Consider the following 23,274-nt stretch of genomic DNA (forward strand, 5'->3'; position numbering starts at 1 on the left):
AAATTAATATAATTTCATAATTACGTCATATAAAAACATAAGTTATCTCCAAGATATTTAATTCTTGTTTGATAACTTAGTAAAAGGTTAATGACAAGTTAACTGTAAATAATAAAGCAATCATATAAATCACAACAGAAGAACATACAGTCTCTTTACCTCAATTTTTTCTAAGATATACCCTACATATAAATTATTTGCTTTCATTCATTTCTTATAAATAAAAATTTGTAACAGATCCACTGTCACCATTAGCAGCAAACCAAGTGGTTAAGACAGTTACTACATTTCGTATGAATGAGAAAATGAGAAAAATCAAGAAGATAACTAATCCCATACCTGTTCCAATGTGTTGGGAAGGTTTTGTTGGATGCATGGCACCATGACAAACATTTTGCTGAACATTACTCTGTGAATGAATAAGGCCAGTTTGTGTAAAGAACTGATTAAAGAAAGAACAGAGATCGGCAAACTGAACTTGATCTAAAGACCAATTCTTGAGATCTGCCTGTCTCATACTCTCCATCAGACCTATGAGGAAAGCATTAAAAATACGTTAGCACAGTTATGCAATAAACATTGCAAGGAAAATAGCAAGATACAATTTTTTTCAGCCCTCAAAATTTCCACTCACTCCATTTTATGGCAGTGATTTGCCCACGCAATGAAGAATGATCTTTTTAAGTTATTCAAAGCCCAATTATTTTAAATGTGGCCACATTTCTTTCAGAACTTGTCTGTGACCCTCTGCTATACCAACTGGCCAAAATCATTATGAATTTTACCAACTGCAAAAGAAATGCTACATAAGATGTTTATTTCTACTACAAAGAAAGTTATAATCTAGCAGAGAAACAGATCATGTGTATTTGGTTATATGTCAAAAAGACCAACACTCACCTTGAAACTGTGAAAGGTCTACATCTGACCAATTAACACTGCTGGCAATTCGACAGCTTTCTTTTAGCATATCAAGTGTCGCATACCAATCATTTGAAACACCTATAAAAGTAATATTGACAACAGTCTAATTCCTGGATGGTGAAAGGGTGTAAGGGAAAACGATGAGCTGGCCCCTATTCCTGAAATTGGCTGATTCTTGTCCAGTCTTACAAGGGGATTTGTACTCATTATATCATGTGTTGGGCAATCTGCTCTGTGAGACAGGCAGAAAGGTATTATTTCTCTCCATTTTACAAATAAAAGAAACTGAAGCAGAGAGGTGACATAACTTAGCAAGGTTATCATGATGAATCTAAGACTCGAACCCAGGTCTTCTAACCTCCAGTCTGGCAGCTTCCAAACTGCCACATCATCTAGTAATATCAAACCTGAGACTGCTCTTTACATTACAGTACCAATAAATGAACAGGTGGGAAATGTCATGCAAATCTGTATTTTCCCCTATATAAAGTTCATTTTCCTGTCTTGCTATGACCTTAAAAGAACTTAGAGAGGCAGGTTCTCATTTAGAGGCAATACACAGTGCAATTTAATGCAATGACTTAAGGCAGGTGGATCAGATCATACAGTAAGAGTAAACGCTTCTTCCAAGGCAATCTCAGGAGAAAAAAATTTAACACAGTCCCCCTGCCAAGTTAGCGAAGGAAGAGGAGTGAGATCTCTGTAAGAAATGCTGATGAATCCACGTCAGGGCATTTCTAGTTAGAAATGGTATCCTCTGGTATGACATCAGAAGAGTTTAAGACTCCATAATCTGTATGTCAGCAAAACCAGTCATTAGTCAGAGGCCATGCAGCAAGAGTTACCCTCAATGAGACAGCAGTGCTGAATAGAGGAAGAAAATTCTCCATTCAGTGACTGCTGTCAAGCCACTCTGTTTCTAGGATCATCCCTGGATGGATGAAGATAAAGACCAATAAGAAGGGTTGGTTGGTTTGCTTTTGCCACATCAAGGCATCTCTTGGCTATATCAACTACTGGCTACTTGATTACAAAATTCTGTCAATTATGGATTTTTAAAATAAACAATCAACTAGAGACAACATGACCCTGCCATGAAGCAAGTCATAATTTAGGAAGAAATTTGTTACGGGGTGGGAGGGGATTAAACTAATACCCAAATGAGCCACGAACATGCAAGTCTACCAGACTCAGATCCTTTAGTTCAAAAAGAACTTCGTGGATAAGGAAACCAAAGTTCAAAGGAATTATACGATTTAAGTCACTTAGTAATACAACAGCCAAAGCAGTACTAGAATCCCGATCTCCTGAGGTAAACGCAACTCAGGTAGTCAAAAGGTCAGGGTAGGAAAAAGGTTAACTGAAATGAAATTATGACCAGGAACCAGGACACTTGCCATGACTAATTTGTTGTTGTGGGTAAGAGGAAGAGGAGGCTCCTTTAATAAATACTGACTTGGCAAATGAAATAAAGCAAACTCTGCAGAGAGTGGATAAGCAAACCCTACCCACTTAGTAAATGTCTGCTAATTTTAGTTCTTTTAGAATAATTGGTGTTATAAGCTTTGAAGTCAGACATGTCAGAATACAAACCCCAGTTCTACCACTTACCACAGTATGATCTTAAGCAAATTACTTAAAATTCTTTTAGTTGCATTTTCCTATATATAAAATGTGGTCATCTATACTTGATTTGGGAGGATAATGTAAGATAATGTATCTAAATTACAAACAACAGTTAAAATCAAAACCTGCAAGGGTTGCTGAGTTTGCCTATGTTGCCACAATAAATTTTAATCAAGAAAATCGCCAGGTCAGTCTATGAATTAAATGAGTTACAACTATAGGATTATATTATAGCAAGGAAACACAAAAGGAAACAGATGAAAAGAGGCTTTGGTAGCAAATACTACATGAGCTCCAAATAACAAAGGACAGATCTTAATTCACAGTTAGCCAAACACAAGCCAGGAGACAAAAACTTACCAGAATTACAGGATACCTGTTGTGGGGGTGGGGGTGCCTGATGTGTTAACGTCTGATGCTGATGGTTCGGATGGTGCTGTATGTGTTGATGTGGAGAGGGATGCTGGGGGTGAGGAGACTGGAGCTGGCTGTGTTGCTGTGGGTGTGGTGCTGGGTGCGGGGAACGCTGTGAATGCTGTGGTAAACCATGAGGTCGATGGGGAGGATGTGGAGATGGCTGTGTGTGCATCTGGGGGTGAGATAGTGAGACCTGTGCAACCGAATTACTGCCCGTGGTGTTGAGGCCACTGCCATGACTGTTGGACAGGCTGCTTTGGTTGCTGTGTGGGTGAGTGCTCACTGTACTGCTGGGAGAGTGCTGATAGGAACATGAAGTGTGGGACTGCTGGGAAGATTCAGAAGGGATGTTCATCAAACCTAAAAACAGTCAGAGAGAGCAAGACCGTTTATGGTCAGATTTCAGCTGTATTTTACGACAAACGTCTGTAAAATTATTAACATAAAAGCATATGATGCCAGGGAGCTACACTGGTTCAATTTAACAAGTGCTAATGCAACATCCACTACAAACTAGGCTCTGTGGTTATTGAGAAGAAATACAATTCTCCACCCTTGAGCGGAAGAGAAAGACAAGATTATGACCAACAATGTAAGTACTAAAACTAAAGTATACAGAGGATTATGAAAACTGCTCCTTGTCTGTTCAGCTAGGAGGAGGCTCAATATATAGAAAAGCCTTTGTTTTAAAGACAGTGCCTGAATTGAGTCTTGAAAGATAAGTAAACGTTAGGGGGAAAGTGGGAAAGGTGTCGGGGTCACACTCAGGATGGTTCTCTGTAGGCATAAAGACCAAGGCTTTGACAGAAGATTGCACAATCTAAACTAAAACCCGATTGGCTAACAGTTTAAAACTTTTCCAAACAGGTAAAAGTAATGGAAAGACAAAGGAAAAGAAGATGTTGTTTATGCCAAATAGGGAAGGGGCATAGGCTGCGAGCTGGAACGTGCCTGTGAGCACTTCCAGCACAAATATTTTGGTTAAGGTACAAGGATATAGAATGTACTAGGTGCCTGTGAGCATGTTTAAACAGCTACATAGGATAGGGCCCAACAAAGAGTTATTAGCATAAAGTAAGGAGGCTTAAAGGTAGTTTGTTTTTAAAAGAAACTATTATTTCTAACACTTATGATTTATTCTTTAACAAGAAGGGAAACTTTTGAAGAGGAACTTTTTACTTTCTACATAGTGAAGGTATAAGCTGCAGGATGAGCTCTATAAATGTTAGCTGCCATGATGATGATTAAGCCAAAAGTGCTTAATATTAAGGATAATTTTTGTTTGGTCTGCAAGTAGTTAGATAATCTTACTGCAACATTTGGTTCTATGTAACTAGACTATTTTCAAATCCCAAAGGGTGGCCCATGCAATGTTATGCTGAACCAAACATAAAAATAATTTTATTGAATGAAAAAAAAATACCACAAGATAATATCAATCAATAAAATAACCAAGTTTTAAAAAGATAAAATTATTCTCATATTTGTAATTAGTAGTAAAACTGTATCTGAGTACACTGCAAGATAATCTTAAAAGCTACCAAGTTTTACAGGCAGAAGAGTTAATAAAAGTTCTTGCCTGGGCCCTAGAAAATAGTCACATATAAGGAATCTATAGGGTTATTATTGTAAGATCAAAGAAAGCAGTAATTTATCAATTTTTAATAAAATCCTAGCATTTTACAAGGGAACCAAGGTCTGATCCGTATCAACATTTTCAATCTCAAATTGTTTTTAATAAAAGAAAGCAAAATATCTCTCCAGAAGCCCAATATATAAAACTGATAAGTATACTAAAGTTGTTTTTTTTGAAGCTGGGGAAGGAAGCTTACTAGGTCTACCTCTGCATCTGCACACTTCTCCTCCGGCATTCCCGAAGATCTTTACAAAAGCCGAGGCCTCTGAAGAAAACAATCTGAAAATCACTGATCTAATCCAATCCTCTTTATTGTACAAATGGGGACACTAAGGTCCAGAGACGAGAAGTTAACTCAGTTGACTTAATGGCAGAACCTGGACTAGAACCCAGAATTCTCATCGATGCTTTTTTTTTTTTTTTTTTTAATATTGTGATGGAATGGAATTATGGGCTTCAGAAATTGTCATCATTGTTATTTCAAAGCCCTTATTTTTCTATTATGAATACCAAGGCTGGATTTGCTTAGCAAACTCTTCTATTAGTCCTTTTTATACTTTTATAGATAAAAAACTTAAAAGTTGAGAAAACATATAAATCTTACTTTAAACTCAAATGCTAACCAGAAAAAGCCATTTCACATACACATGATCAGTATTCATCAATATAAATAACAGTATATAACATTAACATTAACTGAAAGTAAGTATTAACATGCAAACAGTATAAAGACAAGGATTTCTGTTCATTTTTGTTCACTGCTGTGAACATATAAACTTTCTGGATTGGGGTGCTACAGTTTCAATGTATGTGTCCCTCCAAAATTCACATGTTGGAACTTAAACCCCCAGGTGATGGTATTAAGAAGTGGGACCTTGAGGAGGTAATGAGGGATTGGGCCTTGCAAAAGGGATGGAGAGAACTAGCTACTTTTTGCCCTTCCATGTCGTCTGCCACATGAGGACACAGTGCTCAGCTCCATGTGAGAATACTGCTAAAAGGCACCATTTACGATGAACAAGCCCTCGCCAGACACCAAATCTGTTGGTTCCTTGATCTTGAACTTCCCAACCTCCCAAACTGTGAGAAATACATTTCTGTTGTTTATAAATTACCCATTCTAAGGTATTTTGACACAGCAGCAGGAAAGGAATAAAACATGGGGTATAAATAGTTAATGTGCCAAACAAACAAGTAATTAGGAAATGCTTCAACAATAGAGTTCCCAACAATTTCTGACTAGTCATCTTTGGGGAAAAGATGTGACATTTTTACCCTCTGATTAAAATTAAACCAGCAGTTAATGGGACGAGAATACATTATAGCAAGAATCTAGCATTTGGTTGAGATATAATAGTGCGTCTTAACTAAAGTCACTTTTAATATTAAAATCTGACTTACGTATATTGCGTAAAACAATGACCCAAAGTTTACTAGTAGCTGATGTATTCACTTGTAAGTGCCACACTCAAAATCAAATTTGGTGCTACCACATTCCGATAGTTATCTTTTTACTAATACCAGTCAGACCAAAAGCAAGGCACGTCTATTCTTGTGGTGCAACATTCACCACTCAAACACTTCATATGCCAGATATCACTAATTAATTATAGTGGTGATTCCCATACAGTATAGATGCAGTGTCAGAATTCTTTAACACAGTGCTCCTGGATGACACTAGTAAACAAGCAGGCATGCAACATAAAATTTATCTGCCATTTTTGTGCTATGATATAAACAGAACATACTAAAGGCACAAAGGGCAAAATATAATTATCCAATTCTTATTGTGATAATATTCTAAGATTAAGAGTACAACAGCTGCCATGTGAAATAATTTAAAAACCTTTTTCCAATAAAACTTTGTCATAAAAAAGGATTTAAGAAAACTCACCTTGTTGACTAAGTGACTGCTCAAAAACTGACTTATAAAGGCTTCGAAATGAGGCACTAAGATCTTCAAAATTATATTCTGAGAAAAGTAGTTGCTTGTCTCTTTCTGGAAGGTTGTACTGTGGTTGCTGCTGAGGAGTTAATGATTGAGAGACTGATTCTGGATGGCTTGTCACCTAACATTAAAAGAAAACACAACTAATTCAGCCTCTCTACTAATTACAATTGGCTTGTTATATAAAATATATAACTGAAAACAGTGCCAACACTGGAATTCAAAGAAAATAACTCTTCTGTCTTAGGCTTTCCCATCCTCTGTTAAAGCATAATGGACAGAAAGCAAAACAGTTAAACTGAATCTTGAAGAACTGTAGAAGTCTAACCCAACCTCCATATTTCACAGAAGGAAAAGAATTCAAAGTTAAATAACTTGCCTTAGATTATATAAGTAAGTGATGAGTTAGGCCTAGAATCCTTCTAGGCTTTCTGTAGAATCTTCAATCATGATTTCTACAGAAGCTATTTTATCTCAAACTCCACTAAACTATAAAACTACTAACATTTCTTTCATTTATTCAATTATTTTTTAGTATACAAACCCAAATACTGTGAGTACTATGAGTCAGATGCATGGCTCTGCCCAAAGCAACAAGGAGCTTAAATATGCCTAACTCTTCATCTCCAGGAAAAACTTATCTTTAAAAGCAGAAAAACTAGAAATAAAATCAATAAAAGATAATCATCTATATTTCTTAAAGACTATATGTACTATATGAAAAGGTGGTAAACTACCATTTGTTTAGTGTTTTGAAAAATTAATGTATGAACACTGACTAGAAACTTACGTAGCCATTAAAAATAATGCTCATAAGGAGTCGCAATAACATGGAAAAATACGAATTTTTACATAAGAAAATGGCTCCGCCACTGGCACCCTAGTGTCCTTACACATCTCCACACAAACAATGTAGGCAAGGCTCCATGGCAGGATGACCTAACCCTTGGTGGAACACGCTGAGATTATCCTGGAACAAGTGGTTTTATTTATTAAAATTCTCATCTGCCCTCATGTCTTGCAGGAGATGGCCACGGGGCAGTTACTCATCCACCTTTCTATTTTGCAAGAGGTTGCCAAGAAACAGTTTCTCATCTACCTCCCTGGCTGAGTGAGGCATGGTACTTTCTGCCTTACTCCCTTAGGGTACAGCTGCAGGTTATAAAACTGCTTAGCTGCACTATGGAATTTGTTCCTCTATTACAGAGTGAGCTACTACTCGAGTATTCTGTCATCTAGTACTGTCATGTGGGATGTAGGGAGCTGACACCATGCTAACCTGGTTTATACTGTCTGTATAAGTAATAAAACTATCTCAATCCATGTGGGCTCATTGTGGCCTTACAGGATCAAACTATATAGGTGTGATAAACCCAATTGGCAGCTGCCACTGCACTGTTTCTTAGGGAATGCTCGACTATTTGACACCTTATTGTTGAAAGAAAACAGCAGGGACGGGCGTGGTGGCTCAACGCCTATAATCCCAGCACTTTAAGAGGCCAAGGCGAGCAGATCACCTGAAGTCAGAAGTTCGAGACCAGCTTGGCCAACATGGTGAAACCCTGTCTCAACTAAAAATACAAAAAGTAGCTAGGTGTGGTGGCTCACGCCTGTAATCCCAGGAACTTGAGAGGTTGAGGCAAGAGAATCCCCTGAACCTGGGAGGCAGAGGTTGTCGTGAGCTGAGATCGCACCATTGCACTCCAGCCTGGCCAACAGAGCGAGACTCCATCTCAAAAACAACAAAAAAAGCAGTCTACAAAGTCTCGCTTTAAACAGGGCAGTTTAACCGTGTTACATTTATTGGCATGACGAACATGTTAGTTCTTACTTCTGTCATCTAGTTCTATACATGCTTTTTAAATTTGTCCTTTTATAATGCTTTGTGATACTGGACTGTGTTCTTTGCGTTCTTTTGGTCAAGGTTTTTTACACTTAAATTACTTCAAAAAGCAACTTAAAATCATTATATCTTTGCTGAGTTTGCTTCAATGTTCCAACTACTGTTTTATAAAACTTGACTTTGTCATTATTATTTAATTTAATTCATCTTGATCACGGGTAAATAATTTTTTTCAGGAAAGATACATGAAAACAAGGGCAGGATACTCTCTCATCTCTGCATATCAAAGAAAGTCTTTCTCTTGCCTTCACATATGAATTAAAATTTGGGCATAAACTCATTCTCTCAAAACTCTGCATACAATGCTCCATTATCTTCTGGCATTTAGCAGTATCAAAGAGAAGCCTGAGGCCAGGCATGGTGGCTCATGCCTTTAATCCTAGCACTTTGGGAAGCCAACAGGGCAGGAGGATTGCTTAAGCCAGGAGTTCGAGACCAGCTTGGCCCACTTAGCAAGACCCTGTATCTAAAAAGAGAGAGAAAAAGAGAAGGGGAGGTCTGATTTGTGTTTCTTTATATATAAACTTACTTATTCTGTCAGAGTATTTATATGGGTAACCACTTATGAAATTTTAAAATTTGCCATAAAGTATCTAGATACAGCAGTCCTTTGGTATCTGCGAGGGATTGGGTACAGGAACCCCAACCCACTAGAACACAAAATCTGCACATGCTCAAGTCCCTTATACAAAATGTTATAATATTTGCATATAACCTATCCTCCCATATACTTTAAATCATCTCTAGATGATTAATACCTAATATAATCCAAAGTTATTAAACTATATTTTTTTCTTTAAAAAAAAAAAAAAAAAAAAAAAAAAAAAACTTTGGGAGGCCGAGACGGGCAGATCACGAGGTCAGGAGACAGAGACCATCCTGGCTAACATGGTGAAACCCCGTCTCTACTAAAAAATACAAAAAACTAGCCGGGCGAGGTGGCGGGTGCCTGTAGTCCCAGCTACTCGGGAGGCTGAGGCAGGAGAATGGCGTGAACTTGGGAGGCGGAGCTTGCAGTGAGACGAGATCAGGCCACTGCACTCCAGCCTGGGCGACAGAGCGAGACTCCGTCTCAAAAAAAAAAAAAAAAAAAGAAATAGTCTTGTTCTATCGCCCAGGCTGGAGTGGAGTGACATGATTACTCCTGGGTTCAAGTGATCCTCCCTTCTCAGCCTCCTAAGGTGCATGCCACAGTGTCTGGCTATTTCACTTTTTAAAGACGGGGTCTCACTATGTTGGCCAGGCTGATATCAAACTCCTGGTCTCAAGCAATCCTCTTGCCTCAGCCTCCCAAAGTACTGAGATTGCGGGTATGAGCTAACTCATTCCAGCATATATTTTTTATTGCTGTACTTTTTGTTGTTGTTGTTGTTATAGTTGAATCCCCCCTTTTTTTTTTATTATACTTTAAGTTTTAGGGTACATGTGCATAATGTGCAGGTTTGTTACATATGTATACTTGTGCCATGTTGGTGTGCTGCACCCATCAACTCGTCAGCACCCATCAACTCGTCAGCACCCATCAATTCATCATTTATATGAGGTATAACTCCCAATGCAATCTCTCCCCACTCCCCCCTCCCCATGATAGGCCCCGGTGTGTGATGTTCCCCTTCCCGAGTCCAAGTGATCTCAAAGTTCAGTTCCCACCTATGAGTGAGAACATGCGGTGTTTGGTTTTCTGTTCTTGTGATAGTTTGCTAAGGATGATGGTTTCCAGCTGCATCCATGTCCCTACAAAGGACGCAAACCCATCCTTTTTTATGGCTGCATAATATTCCATGGTGTATATGTGCCACATTTTCTTAATCCAGTCTGTCACAGATGGACATTTGGGTTGATTCCAAGTCTTTGCTATTGTGAATAGTGCCGCAATAAACATACGTGTGCATGTGTCTTTACAGCAGCATGATTTATAATCCTTTGGGTATATACCCAGTAGTGGGATGGCTGGGTCTTTTTTTTGTTTTTAATTGTATTTTGTTGTTCAAATATTTTCAATCCAAAGTTTGGTTAAATCTGTGGATGTGGAACCTACAGATATGGAGGGCTGACTGTATAGGTTTTTTCCCATTCATTTCTTCTAGAACTCAGTATCCCTTTAAATCTCTATTTCTTCTGAAAACCGCTTCTATAACAACTTTTTCTTCTGCAGGGACAACTACAATTCTCAGTTCTCCACATTTATTGTCTTCTTTTACATAATTTTTATTCCATTTTCTTTCTTCTCCATTGTGGGATAATACTTTTTTCCACAGGGCAATAATAATTTTGCAGAGGCAACTTTCTTTTTTCCTACATTCAATGTGAATTTTAATTCTGCTATGTTTTTCTTTCCCTTGCGTTATTTTCTTTCGGGTCTCTCCCTTTATATCTTTGTCCCGTGTAAGTTTTTTCCTATTTACTCATCCTGGAACAACAGGGAGTGATCTGGTAAGATCAAGTTTATACTGACAAACAATGTGGTGTGTAGCTCTTGGGCTCTATTATCTGCTCACTGAGGAAGACAGTTGCCAGGTAGTTTGAAAAGAATAATAGATACCCTAAGAGTCATGTTCTTGTAATAGGTAACAAATTAGTATAGAAGCAAGAGTACTCACACACAGGTCCCTTTATAGCATGGCTTTTTGCCCCCTGGATCCAAACTGAAAATACATGAGTAGTTAACAATTGAGTACCAGGCCACCCTAACCTCTGGGATTTACAGAATTCCCTTCTCAGATCTACAGCTGGAAACCATGTTGACACACACATCTTCTAAGCTCTTTTTCTAAGAAGTACAGCATATCACCAACTATAGCTCTACTAGACTAAAGTGCAATTTTTTTCCTGTTCCAATGGCTTTTCTCTTGGACACAGAACAGACAGAATAAAGGAGACCAAAATCTGTTAACACTGCACAACCATTTTTTAAAAATCGAATATGGTACCAAATTAAAACACAAGTTACAATCTCCTCTAATTAAGTTTTATCTACTTACAAAGTTAATAAATTTATTAGTGAGAAAAACATACCTTCATTTTTAAATTTGCATTTCAATTATGTTTGGTTTAGTTTTAAGTACTAAATGAATAACTATTAACATGTTAACTTCATCAAGACTTACCGGTGTATAACTATGCACACTTCCAACACTGTTCAAATTAACAGATGCCAAACTCTGGTCTGAGAGACTGTTGTTAAGGCTACTGCGTGGGCTATCACTACCATCTTGATCAGTGTTATACAATGTTACCTAAAATGAAAAAAGAAAAATGACAACTGAATATAAGGAGTACTTCTTAAGCAATTCTGCAAAAATACAACTGAGCAGGCATATGGCAAGAAGAAATCTCAGTGGCCTTTCCCTAGGTGCTCACCCCAATTCCATGCCCCATATGGCTAAGTTCACGTTCATCATAAAATAATTTTCTCAATACTCAAACTAAAGGACATGTCTTTTAGAGGTATAGAAATTCAATTTATAGCATAATTTACCAGGTATAATTAGCCCATAAACATTTAATGAAAGAGGAATATAATAGATTTTTACTCTATTAAATATTTCTATAATGCATACATTTTTGCTCAGGCTTTAAGCAAAATTACTGTTCTATCAGAATCTTAGAAATAAAAAAGAAGCATATACAAAAAAACAAGATTTTTTTTTTTTTAAATCACAGGCCTCACAGCATTTTTAATACTGAAGATTGGAAACAATTGTTCAACACATTCATAAAATCATAAATACATGATCTAACTTTAAAAAAATAATATGTTAATATATACATTAGATATGAAGAACTGTCAAACTGTTGTTAATGGTTTTCTGGAAGGGGCTGAGGATTCCTGAAAACTTTTACATTTGTGTATATTTTTACAGTGCTTGAGTTTGTCTATAAGCATTATAATTTTTAATTTAGAAACAAACAAACAAAAAAAAGGTATTTTTGGAAAAGAAAACTAGCCTATTTGCAGTGAGCCAAGATCGCGCCACTGCACTCCAGCCTGGTGACAGAGCAAGACTCTGTCTCAAAAAAAAAAAAAAAAAAAAAAAAGTAAATATAAAGGAAAAAACAAATAATACATATTATCATGAATAAGAGTTCTGACGTCATGGACTCTCTACAAAGGTCTCAGTTACCCAGGTATCCAGAGACCACACTTTTGAGAACTACTGATACACTGTATGACCAGCACTCTAGAAGCTCACGTACTCTCCCAGTCATCACGCACGTCAGTCATTATCCATCCTGTATCTCCTGTCCCAGGTAACCACTTCTATCACTATTGATTGGTTTTCCTATTTTTGAACTAAGTATAAATGGAATCACATAGTGTATATCCTTTTTTAAAGGCCTTGTTTTCTATTGCATTAATATCTACTCTTAATCTTTGTTATATTTCCTTCTTTCCTTTCTAAAATTCATTTTTTTCATGCAATAGAGCTTTATTGTTTTATCATTTATATATTTGGAAGCATAAATCCTCCATGTTTTATCCTTTTCTTCAATATTTTCTTTTCTTTTTTTGAGACGGAGTCTTGCTTTGTTGCCTAGGCTGGAGTACAATGGTGCGATCTCAGCTCACTGCAACCTCTGTCTCCCGGGTTCACGTGATTGTCCTGCCTCAGCCTCCCAAGTAGTTGGGATTACAGGTGCACGCCACCATGCCTGGCTAATTTTTGTTATTTTTAGTAGAGACAGGGTTTCACTATGTTGGTCATGCAGGTCTCAAACTCCTGACTTCATGATCCACCCCCACCTCAGCTTCCCAAAGTGCTGGGATTACAGGTGTGAACCACCACACCCAGCCTTCAATATTTTCTTTAGCTACCTTTAGTCATTTGGATTCTCATTTTTGTTTTACTATCAGCTTATTTTCTACTCATCGCCTCTCTTCCCACAAAGAACATCTGGACTGGAATCACATTAAATTTGTATAGCAACTTTGGAAAAACTGACTTCTTTACAACAGTCTTCTGCATGAAAATTATATTATCTATTTATTTATATCATTTTCTTTCAGTAATTTTTATAGTGTTCTGTGTAGAGTTCATCTTTCATTTAAGCCAAGGTATTTGATGTTTCTGAATGCTAACGTAAGTGTTATCTTTCACTTTTTATTTTCAAACTATCTGTGGCTAGTAGGCAGAAATAAAATTGATTTCTGAAGAGAATTCGCTAAATTCACTTATTAATTTTAAGGCTTTATCCATAGATTCTTTTCAATTTTCTGTGATCATCAGTGGCAACTCTGTCTTTCAAAACTTTATGCTTTTTATTTCTTGTTTGTAACTTCTAACTGGCAAGGACCTCCAACACAATGTTAAATAAAAGTGCTGACAGCAAACATCTTTCTCTTCTTCCATACCTCAAAGAGAAAGTTTTCGGTATTTCACCATTTAATATAGCATTTGCTATATGCTTTGTAGATATTCTTTATCACATTGAAAAAAATTTCCACCTATTTACAGCTTTCTAAGGGTTTTATTAAGTCATGACCTCTGAGTATGCCTTTGTAATATTCCGCATAAAATGTGGAGTATACATGTAGCACTTCTAACTACAAACAGAAGAACAGCAGCAATAGATTTCCTAGTGCTAGACGTAGCCTGCATTTCTAGAATACAACTGTGTTTGTGATGTTCTTTTTTATGTATTGCTGGATTAAATTAGACAACGTTTTGTTTAAGATTTTAACACCTATGCTCATGAGACTGGCTGAAAATTTCCTTTCTTGTAAAATTTTTTTCAGGTTTTGCTACTTAGGCTATGATGGTTTCATAATATAAATTGGGACATGTTACCTCTTTTTTAAAATTCTCTTGAAGTGTTTATATAAGATCAATGTTATTTTTTCATTACATAATTATAAGAATTCCTTGAAGCTTGCTGGGCCTGAAGTCTTCTATAAACAAATATTTTTAATTACGGGTTTAATATATACGAAAGTATTAACGTTTTCTATTTATTCTTGTGCCAGTTTTGATAAGTCATTTTTTACAATTTTTGTCTGTTTCATCTAAAATTTCAACTTTATTTACGTAAGATGTTCATATCTATCCTTCCATTATCTTTTTAATTCTGTAGAATCCACATAGCTCCTTTTTTTCATTCCAGATATTAGCAAATTGTATTTCTCTTTCATCAACTTTAATAGTACCTTTCTGTTGTTTCATTTTTGAAAGCTTTTTATTGCTGTATTCTCCAAATTTACTAATCTTTCCTTTTTCCTTCTGTTTAGTCTGTTTATTAATCCCATCTAGTGTTTTTCAACTCAACAACACTGCAATTTTTTCTCTATGATTTGCTTGGGTTTATATTCCATGTGTCTACACAGATTGTTCAATGTGTCTTTTAGCTTCTCCATGAAATACAGATATAACTGCTTTAAATGTCCTTTTTAAGCTAATCTAATCATCTCATCATTTCTGGTCAGTTGTGACTTTTTCCTCATAGGGTTGTTTACTTAAAAAAGTTGTGACTTTTGGGAATTAGTCTAATACTATAAGTTGCTTGGTGGCATCAGATCTACGCAAAAAATTAAAATACCAGGCCGGGCGCGTGGCTCGCCTTTATCCAGCATTTGAAGGCCTGAACGGGCGGATGTGAGTCAGTAATCAGACCATCCTGCTATACTAAAGTCTCTACTAAAATTAAAAAACTCGGCGACTAGCTGGCGCCTGTATCCCTTCGGGGCTGAGACTGGAAACTGGCGAACCCTAGTGACTTGCAGTAGCTAGAACCGGCACTGCCTCCGCCTGTGGCAGCAATACCGTCTAAGATACCAGAAATGGTAAACTATGTGGGTAAATGTAAGCCATTTTTTCTTTCTGATTTAAATCTCTTGAAATGGTAATTGACTGTTTAAAGCAAAAATAACAAATAGTATGTGGGTTTCTATCATAGAAAAAAATGGGAGTGTACAGTAATAAAGTTCTTATACATGATATAGTATAGTATCTTCATATTTTTAGTAGAGATGGGTTTTTGCCATGTTGGCCAGGCATGTCTTGAATACCTGGCCTCAAGTGATCCACCCGCCTCAGCCTCCCAAAGTGCTAGTATCAAAGGGGTGAGCCACCACACCCAGCCCAAATATTGTATATCTTTAAATGAGGCTGTTTGTTGTTTTGATTTGGTCTGCATGTTCTGTAAGTTACAGAAAGGCATGCTTAAATATATTACCATGATCTTCTTTATTCCTTTTTCCTCTCCTCCTGCACACTAAAAACAACCTTGTTTGACCTTTTCCCCATGTCCCATTTACCTCAAGTTTTTCTGAATTTTCCATCTTTTCTTCTCTCTGTGCTTCCATCTGCACGTTTTCTATAGACCTATCCTCCAGTTCATTAAATTTCTCTGCTGATGTGTCTGATCTGCTATTAATCCCATCTGCCAGGTTTAATCAAGTTTCCTCTTGATTCTTCCATACAAATTCCAATTCTCTGATAAATTTTCTATAACTCATCTATTTTCTTGATCATATCAGTTATAGTTATTTTGCGATCAATGTTTATACTGTCTCCCCCCAACTGCATGTTTAGTTATTTCAAACTCTCTCTCCTAGCACGCCTGGAAATTTTGACTGAATGCTACACCTTACACTTATGGAAAATTACAGAAGCTCTGGATGATGTTATCTTCCTCCAGAGAGAATTCCGTTTTCTTTTGGCAGAAATAATATTAGCATACCAAACTGTTGAGGCTGATCTATCTTGGCCTGCACTTACTCTTAGAACAAAATTCTTCTCAGATATCAAGTTGAAAGCCTACGGTGTATTACCATGGCTCTCTCCTCCTTTGAAGACCATAAATTACAATATTTGTCCCTCCTGTTCTGTGACAGTGTTGAATTTTGGCTAGCGAAAAACTACTTTGTGTCTGAGCCCTAGCATACACAATGAGGAGTTGGCAAATGCCTTAAGTGGATACTGCTTACAAAAAGTTGAACTCAGCCGGGTGTGGTGGCTCACACCTGTAATGCCAGCACTTTGGGAGGCCAAGGTGGGCAGATTACCTGAGGTCAGGAGTTTGAGACCAGCGTGGCCAACATGGTGAAACCCCTTCTCTACTGAAAATACAAAAATTAGCCAGGCGCAGAGGTGGGCACCTGTAAAGCTACTTGGGAGGCTGAGGCAAAGAATTGCTTGAAACCGGGAGGCAGAGGTTGCAGTGAGTCGAGATCGCACCACTGCACTCCAATCTGGGCGACAGTGAGATCCCGTCTCAAAAAAAAAAAAAAGGTGAATTCACCCCTGAGATTCCTCAGGATCTCGGCTCTGCAAGCCCTGGCTGTTTGGTAACTCCAAACTCCAATTTTTGTCTCCCTGGTTTAATGAGAGCTCTACGCTACTGCTCCCTGTGTAGCCCCTACGCCATGCACTGAGAATTTGGAAATGTACCAAAGGAAAATGTACAAAGCTTATCTCAATGTGTTTACCTCTTCTCTGGGCTCCTGACCCCTGAAGTCCTGGCTGTCTTAGTTTCCAATACCTCCCTCTTCTTTTTTTTTAATCAAAGAGGTGGTGGGGAGGGGTGTGTGGCTATGTCTGTCTGGTATTTTACACAGATAGGCAGAAAGGTTAATCTAATACTAGTAGTCTGTCATATCTGGATGCAGAAATCCAAAATCTTCAGTTCCTCTGACATCCACATTATTTGGTCATAAAGTCCCAGCATTACTACTTCCTAATTGTTTCCTAGTAACCACACTATCATCTATGTTTAGGTCCTCATCACCACTTAGACTACTGCACAGAGCAGTATTAGGTATTTCTGATTCTAACCCATCCACTTCACCAGAAATTCTCATCTAGCTGGTCACCATTAGAGATCATTTTTTAAAGTACATATTTCTGGGCCCTACTCATCATGACACAGTAACTGATTTGGTAGAACTGCAATGGAATCCTGGGATTACCACCACTACCACGACCCACCCCCCACCACCCTCTACCCTCCAACTGCCCCATAAATCCTCTAAGTGACTGTGATGTAATGATTTCAGATTGCCATGTGGGAAGAATCATTCCTCTATGCCTAGGCTGCCAGTTTCCTTTCTGAACTGGAAATTTGAATTATGTCACTCTGATTATAATCTGTCATCTGTTTAATCATTATCTTTCTGCAAGTAAAAAGATCCTAGGAGTGCCATGTTAGTGCAATGGTGTATGTGTATGTGTTCACATTTACGTGTGCGCGTGAAGTGGGAGAATGAAAGTCAGAGAGAGGGAAAGAGCAAAAGAGGGTGAAATCTAGAGGGAGAAAATGAAAACAAGACTGAAAGAGAATCTAAGCGTAAGTATGAGAGATGTATAGCTCTGGAGTATTCATGGTCTAGTAGGGAAGAAAACAGATGAACAAAACTGGATTCATGAACCTCCCAGAACCTTTTCAGGGTTTTGAGATGTAACGTTAAGAAACTGTCTTATAAAGAAGAGACAGATATATACCTGTATCCCACTAGGTATATAACGACCCATCACAAAGTTGTGACTCAACATCAAAATGTAGCAAACGACCATATACTGTTTCTGGCTATATTCCTAGACTTGAATATCATGAAAATAGGTAGACCACCATCCCAGCGAACTCTATGAGGCTGTCCAATTATTTATTTTACTCGACTCTGTTAACTCATCAGAATTTGACAATCTTTTTTTCAACCACATATTTGGAGAGGTAATTAATGATTTTGAAACAAATTGATTCAATAAAATGCTGGCTCACAAATTCTACCAATGGGAACTGTGAGAGCCAAGAATTTTTAAACAAGTATAGAACTTCTCAATAAGCACCTTCCAATTTCTCCTGAGAGGTGTTTTGTTCTAATCTGTGCATACCTCAAAACATTCTGAATTTAGCCTTCAAGCTACTATGTATAGGGTAAACAAATATATATAGTCTTTAAACTGAACCATATAGGATTCTATCATTACTACAAAGGCAAATTAAATGTACTACTCAATGACATTTCAATAATGTTTAAAAAAATGAAATTACTTTGTTAGTCACAGTGTTGATTGCCAGAGTTGGAGAGGCACTTCCCGAAATAATACACTCCATTCCCAAAGAATCTGAATCTATGCTATATGGAGTTGAGGCCTAAAATATAAGAACAAAATAAATAATTATTAGCTCATATATCCAGCAACTTTAACACAGTTTGAAGGGATCTCATCAAATTCTCGAACATTCAGTTTTGTGCTTTTTTCCTGAAAATGAATTTAAATCACTAGTGAAATCTATTCTACTATATTTTAGTATGCTACTGACCTGATACTACAAAGTCCTTTGGTATGGCTATTCTCTACCAACTCTTTTAATTGACTGCGAGATAGGCTGACAAAAATTATAAATAAACTTCTGTAGTGATAACTGCTAATGATCCCCTAATATTCATTCTCCCCTCATCCTTTTCAGTAATAGATCTTTACAGTATCTACTCATGTCTGCCCAGCCACAGACTACCTTTCCAGATTCATGAGCTATTTGTGGCCATGTGACTACAGTGTAACCAATGGGATGTGAGCAGGAGTGATGTGTGCCACTTCTGGATCATGTCTTTGAAAGAAACCTGCTTGCCCACCATTCATTCTTCCTCTCTTATTGCAGATTTAAGACAGATATAGTGGTGGTGATCTTGCTTAACCATAAATAGCTGAGGGTAATATCCTGGGAAAATACCGGAAAAACAGGATTAGAAGGAACCTCAGCATCTGAATGACCTTGTCGAACAGAGCTGTTTATATCTCTGACCCACCCATCAGCTTGGGCTTCTACCTGGGAGAGAAATAAATCTCTCTGGTTTAAGCCAGTTATAGATTTTTTAAACTTTTGCTATTTATTTTTATTGATACATATTAGATGTACATATTTTCAGGATACATGTGCTAATTTAATACATTCATATAATCAAATGAAAAATGTGAGATATCCTCAAACTTTATCTTTTGTTTATACTGGGAATATTCCAATTATTCTCTTCTTAGCTATTTTGAAATATACAATTAATGTTAACTACAGCCACCCTACTGATTTATCAGACATCAGGTCTTCTTCTTCTTCTTCTTCTTTTTTGGGATGGAGTCTCGCTCTGTTACTCAGGCTGGAGTGCAGTGGTGCAATCTTGGCTCACTGCAACCTCCACCTCCCATGCTCAAGTGATTCTCCTGCCTCAGCCTCCCGAGTAGCTGGGATTACAGGTATGTGTCACCACGCATGGCTAATTTTTGTATTTTTAGTAGAGACAGGGTTCACCATGTTGGCCAGGCTGGTCTCGAACTCCTGACCTAAAGTGATCCACGTGCCTCAGCCTCCCAAAGTACTGGGATTACAGGCGTGAGTCATCATGCCCAGCCAGTTCTTACTTCTTCTATCTAAGTGTATACTTATATCCATTAATCAACCTGTCTTCATCTCCCTTCCCCCTACCCTTCCTGGCCTCTGGTAATCACCAATCTATTTTCTATCTTCATGAAATCCACTTTTTTAGCTACTACATATGAATGAGAATATGCAATATTTGTCTTTCTGTTAGTGTACATCAGTTATAGTTTTATTTTTCTTCCTTTGCTAGAGCAACTGAACAACCTCCTAAATATACTTCATATGTACTGCTTAGAGTTAACATGGGTGTCAAAAACAATACAGAAAGTTTTCTGCTATTGGAAATTTTGAATATATACATTGTGATAACTCCTCTCTCTCTCCTAAGAAATGTTTTTTATTGCTTTATTGAGCCCTCAAAAGTTCAACTTCAATGATAAATGTTAAAGAGGGACAAATAGAAATAACTTATGGTTATGATGCTAGTTGCATATATATTCTCTCTCTGGCAAAAACTCTTTGATCCTAAACACATGATCCAAAAACACATGATCTTAACTATACATGCATTTTTAAAAGATCATACCAGATGAGTGAGAGAGCAATTTCACCAAGACACATTTCTGAAATTAACCTATCCTTTAATCCCTCAGCATTTTTCTCATCAGATAATCTAATCAACCTTTGGGCAGAGAATAGGGGTCTTGATTGAAAAAGACCAGAGCTACCCCTACAAGCTAGAATCCAGCACTTAGGTCCCAGGTATACACTGAGAGCAAGGTGAAATAGAAGAGCTATTAAAAACAACTCTATTTATGCCTCAGTTTTAGTGCCAGCCAACCAAGCTATAATTAAGTTAACACATAAGATTACTTTAGAAAGGTACAAATCTCATATTCCCTTAACTCAACTCAGTCATCTCAGTCTGAACTACTGGTTCACTAATTCTCATTCTTCCCTTCTGGTAGGATAAGGGAAAGTTGTATTATGTGATGTCATGCAAATTACTTGAACTTTATGCTTGTTTTCTCATCTACAAAAAGAGGATTATGATACTACCTTTAGAGGTCTGTTAAGAACATCAATAAAATATTTCATGTAAAGCACTTAGTGTGGTAACTGAAACACACAGTAAGTGCTGGCCACTATGATGACCACTAGAATATATCTGCTACTGATGCCAAGGACCTGCTGATACAAAGAATACTCATCCCTCAACAAAATACTAGCAAATCATATTCAACAGTTCAGTAAAAGGATCATTCACCATGATCAAGTGGGATTTATCCCTGGGATGTAAGGCTGATTCAATATACATGCATCAATAAATGTGATTCACCATATTACAAGAATCAAAGACAAAAAGAATGAAGGATCATCCCAAAGATACTTTAAAAAGCATTTGACAAAATACAATATCCTTTCATGACAAAAACGCTCAACAAATAGGGTATAGAAAGAACATTACTCAACACAATAAAGGTCATATATAATAAGTCTATACCTAACACCATACTCAATGGTGAAAAGTTAAAGGCTTTTCCTCTTAAGACCAGGAACGAGACAAGGATGCCCAGTCTCACCATTTCTATTCAACATAGTACTGGAAGGCCAAGCCAAAGCAATTAGGCAAGAGAAGGAACTAGAGATGCTCCTTGACTTATCATGGGCTTATGTCCCAATAAACCCATCATAAACTGAAAATACCGTAAGTCAAAAATGCATTTACTGTACTTAACCTACTGAACATCACAGCTCAGCCTAACCTACCTTAAACACGTTCAGAACACTTACATTAAGCCACACATGAGCAAAAGCATCTATTTTATAATAAAGTGTTGAATATCTCATGTAATTTATTGAATACTGTATTGAAGGTGAAAACCAGAATGGTTGTATAGGTACTTGAAGTACTGTTGCTACCGAATATGTATTGCTTTTGCACCATCATAAAGTCAAAAAAATGTAAGCCAAAACATTCTAAGTCAGGTACTATCTACAAAAGGCATCCAAATAGGAAACAATGAAGTGAAACTGTCTCTGCTGATGACATGCTCTTATATAGAGAAAATCCTAAAGAATTCAACAAAAACAGAACAGTATTCAGTAAAGTTGTAAACAAATTCAGTAAAGTTGCAGGACACAAGATTAACCTCTAAAAATCAGTAGCCTTTCTATACACTAACAACGAAGTATCTAAAAAAGCTATTAAGAAAACAATTCATTTTTTCTTTCTCCAAGATGATAGATTAAAGGGATTAACATGCCCCTCCCACTTGGAAAAATAAAATCATGTGTAGAAATTCAAGTTGTGAACTTCCTTCCTAGAAGCAACACAGGAACGTAACAGAAAAACTGAAAGAAACCGCAGGCCTTTTGAAAGAAATGGTGGGCAGCAGCCTACACCATGAAGCAGGTAGAAAACTGTGTCTATAGAGCTTGAGTGGGAAGACAAGCTTCCTCCAAGACACATACTCCCACTAGGGAGTCAGGCCAGTGGAAACTGCCTTAAACCTACCCAGGTATAAACTATCTTAACCCAATCCAGGCCACGGGGGAATGCCTTAATGCTACCCAGTGCTGGAGACGACTTAATGAGCAGTGGGGAGAACATGAGGAGAAGCAGCATCAGGACATGCTTTGCATCCATTCCCAGACTCCAGCAGGCCCGGAGGGAAGCCATTACTGATCCTATCTCAGGGAAGACTGCTAGCTAATTCAGGCAGAGGTCACAGGTTGAGAGATGCTCCCAACTGAGACTCGTGATACAATCTTGAGTGCAGATGGACCCCGTTGGCCAGAACAGAGGGGCAAGTGAGAAGTGTGCTATAGCCACAGGTGCAGGAGCTGGGTATCCCTGCTTTGCAGGCAGACCTGGAGGGATACGGCCTGAAAACTGTGGTTTCTGTCTTGGCTGGGAAGGCTTATAGCCTGGGGCAGTTCTGAGTTCTAACTGCTGGCTGCCTGCAACCCAACTAGTTGCTGCTAGCAGAACACTGTGTGTGAGACCCGTCTTGCAAGTCCGTGGGAGCTGAGTGGGCCTTACTGCCATTTGCTACACCCGATGCCCCATGCGGATTATTCTGTGCATCAGAGGCAGCTGTGCTCCATCCACCCTGTAACACTATCCCGACAGCCACGGAACTGCCCTCTGACCCCAACTGGGGCCACTGCTTGCGCTCACATGTCAAGAGCCAGAGTGCAGACTTGCCTGACCCGGCCCCCATCTGGCTTTGTCCCTTCACTCGCCCTGGCAGCATAACACAACAGACTGGGACTTTGGGAAGCCCCATAGCCCCACCTATTACCTGAGACACCAGAGTATCTTGGGTAACATAAGGCAAGCACAAATCCCACCACTACCACCATAGTTGGTGTTCTTTTGCAAGCATCACCTCTTGAGGCCAACCAGCACAGCCCATTACAACATCTGCAAGGACAGTAACACCACCCTCAGGAAGGAGAAATTTTTTGCATGACCTCAGCTATCGTCATTGCCTGTATCAC

The 23,274-nt window shown here is 37.9% G+C and overlaps 1 protein-coding gene across 1 annotated transcript in view; it reads right to left on the reverse strand.

The window, feature by feature from the left end:
* Window positions 1-214: 214 nt before the first annotated feature.
* LOC104668995 (forkhead box protein J3) overlaps window positions 215-23,274 on the reverse strand; it is a 143,184-nt gene continuing 120,124 nt past the window's right edge. The window contains exons 6-11 of the mRNA XM_030942341.1: window positions 18,442-18,543; window positions 11,562-11,690; window positions 6,498-6,672; window positions 2,911-3,327; window positions 901-1,002; window positions 215-531 (exon numbers count right to left, since the gene is read on the reverse strand). Of these exons, the coding sequence (XP_030798201.1) occupies window positions 215-531; window positions 901-1,002; window positions 2,911-3,327; window positions 6,498-6,672; window positions 11,562-11,690; window positions 18,442-18,543 (1,242 nt within the window). The remainder of the gene's footprint in view (window positions 532-900; window positions 1,003-2,910; window positions 3,328-6,497; window positions 6,673-11,561; window positions 11,691-18,441; window positions 18,544-23,274) is intronic.

The sequence above is a fragment of the Rhinopithecus roxellana genome, chromosome 12 (assembly GCF_007565055.1).
Source record: "Rhinopithecus roxellana isolate Shanxi Qingling chromosome 12, ASM756505v1, whole genome shotgun sequence".
Lineage (NCBI taxonomy): Eukaryota > Metazoa > Chordata > Mammalia > Primates > Cercopithecidae > Rhinopithecus > Rhinopithecus roxellana.